Raw genomic sequence first — 10,606 nt, forward strand, 5'->3', positions numbered from 1 at the left:
TTTAATGGCTATGAGCATCTTAACGCTCGCTCATTCGTACTATGTTCACTATATTTATTCGTACTATGTTCACTATATTTACAAAATTCGCGCAATTGGGCTACGATTTTCTAATTAAGAAGAGATAAGAGCAAAAATTAGGTTTTCATCAAAACTGGATCAAATTTTACAAATCAGTAACACAAAATGCTCTGCTCTTTCCCATCCAATAGACACCACAATTACCGCACATAACTTATGAGGGTAGCAAGATTCTCCGGGAAAGGGGGGAGTGTGAGGGGCTATGATAGGAATGGCTCTGAAATTGCAGTTTGGTAATCAGTAACAAAATGATTAATTCTCAGTTCTCAACCACTGTCAATAATCCACCTTTCCACCTGGCTATCATCCACTCTACGATGTATCGTTAATGATGACACACCATCTGAGTAAGACGATAACAGAAATTTTGCGAAATTGAGACAAACTCTCTTCAAAAAAGGTTCCTCCATTCGCGCTAAGAAGTGTTTCCATAATGCCTGTACTCTGGCTTCAATTCCCACGTGAAACGGTGAGGAGGATTCCGATTGTAGTCTGCAATTTCGCCCAAAATGTCCTTCAAGTAACCCTGAATAAAAACAATGCTTGTATGTTAAATACTTAAAAAAACAATCAAATGATCAGCAAAACTTGAAATTTGAATGATAGAGGTGTTTCTCATCACACCTAAGCGGCATAACCCCGTAAATACACCAAAAGGTGGCAGTGGTCATAATGGGAACACATCAATTTCAAGATCTGATTGTATGGCTTATTTTTTCGAGCTCGAAAACTATTTAAACTGATATCACGATCATGACACAGATTAAGGGATTCAAAAAATGAATTTTTTGGATGATAAATTTGAATTACTTTTCCCTGGTTAACTCTAACGTAATTAGCAAAACTTTACATTGCCTGAAATGGTTCAGGTGACTTAGCCGATATCGATCAGTATAATTGCGAAGAATTTTGACCAAATGAATTAGCCTGTTTCAATTGAGTCGTAATGATCAATTACATATCGATCAAAATTGAGCACAATAGCATAAAAATTTCAAAAGAAACAAATGTAACTAACTGATAATCAACTAAATTGGAATCAATTTCTTTGCAAAAAATGGATTTAACTAAGATTGTAGCTTTAAATCGAAGGAAGAAATAAGAGGAAGAACTTACTAAAGCACATCGGTATCGCATTTGATCATACTAGCTGAATTATATTCTAAAATAATCCACATCTTATACCACAATTACTAAAACGGAGAAGATAATTTAACAGCAAATATGAAAAAAACTGCTAGAAAGCGCTTTTCACCGTGATTACAATTTCAAGCAAGATGTGCACATGTATGAGTCAAAACTTCAATATTAAATTCAATGTGCCATAATATAAAGCCAAATAAAATATCGCCGATACTAATATCTATTATCAGCGCCATTCAAACTAACATACATTAATTCGACTTTAATACCGACCGCACGTGCAGTATGAAGTTTATATTAAAAACATTTATCATCAAAACAATGACGCTTCAGATTGGTAGCAAAAAATTATCATTAGAAAAAGTCAGACAACAAACGACAAATCAACAGATTGATATATTTTGAGCAAAGGACTCTCCAAGTGGGGAAACATAGCCAACATAGTGCAATAAAATATCCTCCATTAAAGTCTATCGGGGTTTAAAAAGATACAGCCTTTCTATTTAAAGTAACAGAAGTTCTGTTAATGTGCAGTTTGGTTAGATAATATAAATATACAGATTCAATTTCTAACCTCTTAAAAGCTGATGATAAGTTAAACACTAATGCCAATCTGAATTTATTTCAATAAACTCTTAACTTACAACAATATGTCTTGACCGGTGTTTATCCTGCATTTTTATGTTGCCGTTTTTGACGTGACTTAATTCAATACATTGTGCCATCTATTGCATATACTCTCGACTCCATGCAATTGAAACAGTGAGTGAAGTCATTAAGAAGTCAAACATGAAAAATAACTAACGAACGTCGGAAGAATTGCTCCCGAACTGGCAGTTCGAATCTATTGCAGCCTGTAAGGGGGGTAACTAAATTCATTTAGTGGGCTTCAATTGACCTCAATAGAGGTTATTGTATACTACTATATACACGAATCAAATTTAAGTTAGAAGTATACTAATTTTGGCGCAATTTTAATTTGATTTTAGTAGCGAACTGCCGCTACTTGAGTTCAGCTGCTGACACATGCGAATGAGAGAAAAATTTAGATCACGCAAATTGAAAAAGTCAAGGGCGCAAAAAACAACCGATAAGTCAAATTGGACAAGCAAAAATAAGATCTACTCTAATTCGCCCCCCCCCCCCCCCAGTGTTTTTTACGCCCCCAGTTACAAATTATATGTTATATAGCACGTTACTATGTAAAAAATAGCACTTGCGCCTGGGGGCGCACAAAATATAAGCCCGCTAAGTTGGGGGGGGGGGGGGGGTCAAAAAAGAATAGATCCCAAAATTATGCATAAAATATCAAAAAGATAAAGACAACCAAAAAATCAGTTACACAAAATTCAAGTCATAAACTTGCAAAACCTGTATAATACCAATTCTCCTCGAGTCGTAAAAAGACCGACACGTTTACAATGATTGCTTAAAACTTCGTTGGAGAGCAATTCAAAATAAGACGTAAAACCGTTCGTTAATCTTGAGATATGCAAACAAAAATGAACAAATTTTGGAGACATTGTAGAAATACATTACAGATCTTAAAATAGGTCACAGCAAAATATCTAGGAACTTTTTAATTTCAATTTTTTATTTGGCGGAAAATAAGCTGAGACAAACAACCGGCAGTGCGTGTAGTCATTACAAAAAAAATTCATTTAGGTTGCTGGTTACTTTCGCAACCAAAACAACGCCAAAATGACATCATACGAAATAAAAATAAAAAGACAAAAAAAAATGTTAACAAATTTCCCTCAAACACATTGAGGTCCAGAAAGTTAGAACTTTTTAGCACAGGCAAAAATTGATATGTTCAAATACTGATAGAAAGAAATCCAAAAAATACGTAAAACCACAACAGAGATATTTGATCTTTTATAGGCTTCAACGATAAAATATAGGACAAGACGTTCCAACATAGGGAAAATTTTCTGAAGCTCAAATTCTTGAAAAAAAGAACATATCGATAAACATTGCACAAAAAACTATTAATCAACATAAAGCGATATCGTCTATTATCACTGGCAAAATATAGATTCGGATAAACAGGCTAAAAGACTGAAAATTCTTTGAAAAATCATAAATCTCAACCCATAAGCAGAGACAGAAAGCAATATGCTAAAATTCTAGCACAATTTGCTAAAAAAACACTTCAACCTGTCTCCACCCGCTTATACTGGTCAAACCAAAGGAAAATAATAACTATTGAACTTGAGAAGTACTAAGGGAGATTAAACTCTTAAAAATGATAAAATAAACAAAACAGGCAACAATTAATGAAAACTTTAAATAAGCCTGCCCATAAACTTGCCCATTTAAGAAAAACAATACCATCTAAGAAAACCGAGTGAAACCATCAATAACCAATGTCAAAAAGTAGTTCAATTAACGAAATTGTCCAAAAACTGACACCTATAACAACACCATAATAATGAATATACGAGCCATGTACATCTGTAAATCATTCATTTTTTACAAATTTGGAATGCTATTCATTAATTTTGTAAAATTGGTATTAAGATGCTGAGGTAAAAAAACTAACGATAGGCTGTCCCGTCTTTCTCTGTAGATCCTGAATGTTGTAATACTGATGCAGTTCGAATGCCTTGAAGATCTTATCTTTCACAACCTCAGCGTCGTCGCGCACCTTCAGCTGCTGACCCTTGTTCGATCCCACCACATTGTGTACCCCGTGTGACCTTGGCTTGTAGTTGTTCACTTCCGAAGTCAATTTGGTCAATTTAGTCGGAATGTTCTGATGTTTGAACTCTTGTCTAAAATAAAGGTCAAATTGGTCATCTCGAAGAACGGAAATATCCCTAAGAAAACGAGACAATCAATTAATGTTCACCTTTATAATGGAATGTATAAATTGATTTGTCTGACGTCACATTTTTGGGATCCCAATGCACGCCCAAACCGACAAGTAATTGCGCAACATTAAAATGTTTGCGCATTGTAATTGCGCTGTATATTATTGGTTTGATCACCTGTTGTTTTAATTTATTTTGGCAAATAGAAAAAGAAAATCGGTCTCATCTCGTTGTTTTTCCACGTTGTTTATTTTTATTTAAAAATATACAGCAAAAAAAAATAATTCTTTCTTTCTTTTCGTATTTGACGTTTCAATTCTGAAGAAAATTGTGTACATGCACTAATTTTACTCACGCTTTGAGCTTGAGATAGGACAGACTCTTCGGTGGTTTCATTTCGCCTCTCGTTTTGATACAACCTTCGAACCTGATACTGCCCATAACAGGCTCTTGCTTCTGTTGCGTCACACCTCCATTAGTGGAATCCGTCTCTGAACATTCACATGCAACTTCAGAACTGTTAAGTCCCACAGTTAGAACATGACCATCGCAAACGGATAGTTATACACCTTTACAATAGTAGATGTTAATTGTAATGGCTAATCTCATCACATTAAATATACTGTTATCATTTCAGAGCGCGTTATCAAAACAATTTTGTTCGCTTGGGGGTAGGGGCATATTTAGGATTTCATGCAACACGATGTGAAAGCCAGTGCAACTTTCACAAGTTTTTTTTTTACCTGAAATTGATTAAAGAACCTCAAAATTTTCACTCAAAATTATATGCTGCATTTACTTCTGTACAATAAATCTAAGCTCAAAAAAACAGTTCTCTCTATAATTATTCTGCATTCAAAATTGCGCAAAAATATAAATACAGCTACCTTAGTTTTATATCCTTGCCATATTTAGATAAAAACGTTCTTGTCAATTTCTGATCCTCGTTCTTGTCATCATCGTTCTTGTCAATTTCTGATCCTGCTCAATCATGTTCAGATGATTTGCATATTTGCAAGCTGAATGGTTATCCCATAAACCTTTGCAAAATGATATATTTCAAGGCACCCATTCGAGAATATTCACCGTTTAGATCTCGTAAATGACGCATCGTATACAAGTTAAAGACTAACTACATGTTCTCATATGATGAGTTTGAATTTACACAAAAAACGCTGTCATGTAATATCCTTGGATAATAAATCTGCCTAATTATGAGCTTCCATTCTGTACAAACTCTCGTACCAACACCCTAGCTAATAGTTGATCCAACAAAATGTATATTTTCTCAACTTAATAAAAAATATATTTAAACGTTATGGATAGTCCCAACTCCATTAGACAATACAAACCATTATTAGTTCAAAAATGTGCATCAAAATTTTTGTTCAAGTTTTGGAAACCCAAAAATTCATCACGGTTCGGAAACAAAAACAATCCCAAAACCCAAATCAATTGCCAAACCTTTATAAAACCAATCGATATAGATCATTACTGACAACGCTACTTGACGCCCTGTGAAAATATTATTTCTGAACACCAAGCTTTTTTACAATATTCGTCGATTCCTACAAATTAATCATTTGATTTGATTGGATGTCGTCCCAAGACATGTGTGAATAAAGAGTTCCTTTCTCCGACTGAAGGAAAGATGTTTTAGTAACTTGATCACTTTAAAGGCGACGGAACCATAATACATAAGCGCAAAACAAATTTGTCTACGCAAAAGTGTATATAAATTCGAACAATCACTTAATCCAAAAAATGTCTCAAAATTTTAATGAACGAACAGTTGTTTAACACTTGCTTACATCAAGTAATTTACTAATAAACTTTTCATCTATCGGTTTTGTTAATCTTATGTGTATTTAAATTTGGCATGAAATCATCATTAGCGGTTTGCTTAGGCCAACAGACATCAAAAACGTTTGAAGTAAATCATATAACTGTTTGATCTAATGTCTAAAATGAGATTCCTTAAATAACACCGCGGCAATTTTGCGCTGCATTGAATAAATCTTAGTGGTGCGTACCACTTAGGCAACGGTGATCAATTTTATTGAAATCTTTTGCTATTATTTAGTCTACTATGATATTACTATCCGTTAAAAAGGTTGAAGGAATTAAAAACAGAATTTCCTTGTTAATATCAAATTAAACAATAAAAAAGTGTCATTAAGTCGCAAGGAAGTGTATAGAAACATTTTTAAGTCAATTAATTCGATCAATTTTGAACACCAATAAGTATAAGACATTAATATTGTTATACATTTTCATTCGAATTTATCAAAACGGAATGATATCCAAATGTATTAAAAGACCAAACGTATTAAAACTTTTTCATTCCTATCATCACGGTCTAATGCTATGCACTTCAAACTATTATCTAATTCGAACAAAAATCTCCGGATGTTGGCAAAATCGCAAATTTGTTAACATCAATTATCTCATTTTTATTTTAAAAAAAGACGAAACGAGTACGAACACCGAGAAAAATTGCTATGAAATATATATTCGCCGTAAAATCTCCAAGCTATTCTGTTGGAAAATTGTTTAACAGTTCTAGCTTTTAGTATTTGCTATTCAAAATGATCATGTAACGTGAGAGCCGTAGTTAGCACCCACTCACAGCTACAAACAAAAACCGGCTAACCTCATATGAATTCCTCTCGAACGACAAACGGGGGTAATTTAATTTAGAAGGGGCGTAGCTTAGATATGTTTTATGGGTGCAAAAAAACTACTCCACTGGTGTTCGAACTCAGACCTCCAGGTTTTACAGCCTGACATCTTAACACTGAGCTACAAAGATTTTCGTTCGCTCAATATCCCTTTAAACAACCAACTTTATTTCAAACAACGACAACTTAGATCAATCAAAAATGAAGAACTATAGTGTGAAAAAGTCACCCAAGAATTCAAAATATTCCAGAGGAAAACGAAAAAGAGTCAATCGGAAATTTAGCATAAAAAAAGCATGTTCACCATAGTTCACCGCACGTTCACCATAATTTTTCAAACTGCGTTCGAGAGCAGTTAATCATGAGTAACCTTTCAATTCAACGTAGACAGAAACATCTTTCAACAAAGAATTTTAGTAAAAATATGCTTAAAAGATTGAAAATGTTACATATACAAGAGTCAGAACAACTCGGTTATTATTACTTCAGCCTACAATAATGTTCTAGACGACTGAAAACTGAAACTACCTAAAAAAATTGCATGTGAACAAAATGCAGGCTTAGCGCAATTTTTTTACATCTACATTTGTCGATCTTTTTCAAAAGAACGTATGCGCAAAAACCACTCTTCTCTCCGATCTTCAAAATTGTTCACCAAAACAACTTTTTCAAAATTTTTTTACCCCCATAATTTTTTTGCGCACTCCTCAAACAAATAGCCGGAATAGTCCAGCATCGACTCAAAGTACAAATTCACCAAACCAAGCCAAGTACTCAGAAGAGAAAACAACTTAGACACTAAATTATACTAATCATTTTAAATTAAAAGGATGAAGAACAACGAGCACAGCAAACTCGCCTTTTCCTTTTCATGATCTTTTCCTAAAAATTCTTCAAAAGTTGCTGAATGAGTAATCAGTCTTCGCACTTCGCTAAAAATAAAAAAGATTGCCAGAAAATAGCCGCAATAGATTCGTAGATCGGCAGTCTAAAAAAAACAGTAAAAAAGACAGACCAAGAAAATTTATCTTTTCATTGAAGGCTGATCTGTTATATTTTGATTAAAAATCTGTATAAGTTATTGCTGCCTCTATTAGATGATCTCAAATAACCTTCATTTAGAGTGATACACACCCATTTGACCTTATCTCTTTGAATTAAAGTAAATAAAAGTCAATTTCAAAGTGAGGAAGTCACTTTTGAGAGTGAGGTAAGTCAAGTGTGACCAAAAATTTAATCACGCGCATGAACAAAAAAACTTGCTCCACTAAGAGCGAAAAATGACGTCACACATGCAATTCAATTGAAATTGCATGAACGAATGAACAAAAAATGGCTGTGACGTCATATGGTCGTAACAAAAATCATGACGACGAAATAAAAAAACATAGCAGGACAAGTCCTGACGTACAATTCAAAGAATTTTCATTGACTAAACAGAAAACTAGACCTAGAACGGACTATGAATGGATTGGAAAAATCATTTAGAAAAAAATCCTATCCAAAAAATCGAAACAGTAAAAATCAAAGTGAAATTGCCGCATGTGAACAAAAAATCACTACCGATGAAGCGAATTTTTGTTCAAACACCATATTCTCACTCTACTTTAAAATTAGAGCGAAAAAATTTCACGCCGCAAAACCACTAACTTTTTCGCTCCATTTCCTGTTTCGGCGTGACCAAAATCACTACTCCAATTTGACTTCAAAAATCATGAAAATGTGTGAACAGATCTTAAAAAAAAACGACAGCGCCCCAATACAATTCAAATTCTTTGAATTGTAAAAAACCAAGAGAAGGCCAATAATAGCCTCAGCTATCGCTGTGCGGCTATTAACAAGAGTAACCCTTTCCATTTTACCCCCAACGCACTTGCTACTTTTGATACGTCTTCATGTGTATAGATTATGATAACGCAACCTCTTGGTAGGCCACGCAAACCATTTCTGACGACGCCACAAAAAACGAGTATTAGTTTCACACAATCTTATTTATCAAAGTAGTGGTATGTTACTTTGAAGGGGGGATCCGAGTCGTCTTACCCATTGCCGTGTTCGCCCCATTACTAGCTGGATCAGTTTCTGAGAAGACAGAGAGAGTCAAACGGTCCACCTGCACTGGATCTATTGTGTACTTCTCAGCAACACAGATTGGAGCCTGAGAGACAGATACACCGGTGGGGTTGTTCACAGCTGTTTTCCCATTCAGCACAGACAGGGAGGGCTCAAACGTCATCGTAGGTTTCTTCCCCGGCTGCCTTAAATATACATTAGTATGTAATATTGATACATGCTGAATTATTACATTAAAAATTACGTTCCAGACGTAAATGTGCTTTTCTATCCGTTAATATAGTCCAATATAGATAGCATTGAATACACTATATAGCTGAGTGTATTCAATAATATAGCCAACACTCTCTAATAATTCAAGAGCCCAATAATACTGTCAAAGACGATGGAAAATGAAAAGGGGAACCGATATTTAGGCTTCGAAACAAAGCGCATTAGATTACCACTTTTCTCTGTATAGCCTACAGGACCCGTTTCAATCCATTTCAACAACTCAACATTTTGAAACAGAGAAGTCTGATATACGCATGCTAGAATTCGGGATGCAAAAACAAAGACTCTTGAAAAAAGTTACTAGTCCGACAAATATTACAAAAAAACACGGTACATTTTTTGTTTGCTTATCTATGTGCCAACAAACTCGTGCACATTGTGGGCCAAATATCGACTATTTCTCTATCGCTCGCAATTCCGTTACACAACAAAGATTATTCTGTTACCTTTTAATTGGGAATAGTTGCTCAAACGTAGCGCAAGGCAGATGAATGAATTCCGATTTGGAATGCTCTCTCCTATGTATAAAGACAGAGAAACCGATTTCGTTTATTACCTAATCCGAGTAATTATATTTTTTTAAAAAATTTTCTCCAGGATTATTTCAGCAAATTCAGACCCGGAGATCGTCTGTAATACCAGTTTGACCCCCCCCCCCCTTAGTGGGTGCATGTTATTTGCAAACCACGGCGAACATGCCACATTTACAAAATGACAAAAAAACAGCATCATATAATGGCAGGTGCTCTGTAATTGGTAACTGAGGGACCCATGCATACTGGGCGGGGGGGGGGTTGCAAAAACGTAACGAAGAATATAGGTGAGCTTTAAAATGAAACCCGAAAAATAGGAACCTTGTGACTGAAAGTGTTCCCACAGATGCAGTCCTGGAACTCTTCATCAAAGCATTCTCCAGATTCTTAGGCACTTTTATCAACCAGAGAGATTTTCCAATTGAGGAGATATCCACATTTGTTTTCGAGTCCGTCATGATTTTCTGAAAAGACAGGGGCACAACTATGAAGACTATCTTTTTAAATCAGAGCTGGGTCTTTCCCATTCAAACCCTCCCCATTTTGTTATATTTACGGTAATGGGGGCTATAGTTTAGATGCTCACTAAGCTGGTGGGGCTGCAACAACGAGGAAGACCCGAAAATTTCAGTTGCAACGCACAGATATCGTAATTATACAATCCGTCAGGAAAAAAAAAGTATCTCGTCAGTCAAATACAAGCTTATTGGCTCAAATTGTACTCTAAGCTCTTTACACCCATCCCTCACCTCCTCTCCTCCCCCCCCCCCCCCCCCACCCGTGCACACACATACGTACACTTCTACAAAAAAATACGCCGTACAAACAATTCATCAATACATAACTTATAATCGGGGGTCATAAAGGGTACCGGGGGTGGGATCTCCTCCATTTGGTGACTACTTCCACTAAACTAGTTATAACTCCGACAAAAGACTAATCATGAGAAGTATATTATAATAGGGTACAAAATTGAATGCACAAAACGATAAAGCTTTAAAGAAAT

At 35.1% G+C, this 10,606-nt stretch overlaps 1 protein-coding gene across 1 annotated transcript; it reads right to left on the reverse strand.

Annotated features, from left to right (window-relative positions):
• Positions 1-92: 92 nt before the first annotated feature.
• LOC142334801 (general transcription factor IIF subunit 2-like) lies at positions 93-10,060 on the reverse strand. The gene is made up of 5 exons (XM_075383114.1): positions 9,922-10,060; positions 8,765-8,979; positions 4,396-4,531; positions 3,770-4,001; positions 93-607 (listed from the first exon to the last, which is right to left on the reverse strand). The coding sequence occupies exons 1-5, from the start codon at positions 10,056-10,058 to the stop codon at positions 497-499; spliced, it is 831 nt and encodes a 276-aa protein (XP_075239229.1). The 5' UTR covers positions 10,059-10,060; the 3' UTR covers positions 93-496.
• Positions 10,061-10,606: the final 546 nt, after the last annotated feature.

The sequence above is a fragment of the Convolutriloba macropyga genome, chromosome 1, assembly GCF_964194025.1.
Source record: "Convolutriloba macropyga chromosome 1, txConMacr16.3, whole genome shotgun sequence".
NCBI classification, from domain to species: Eukaryota; Metazoa; Xenacoelomorpha; order Acoela; family Convolutidae; genus Convolutriloba; species Convolutriloba macropyga.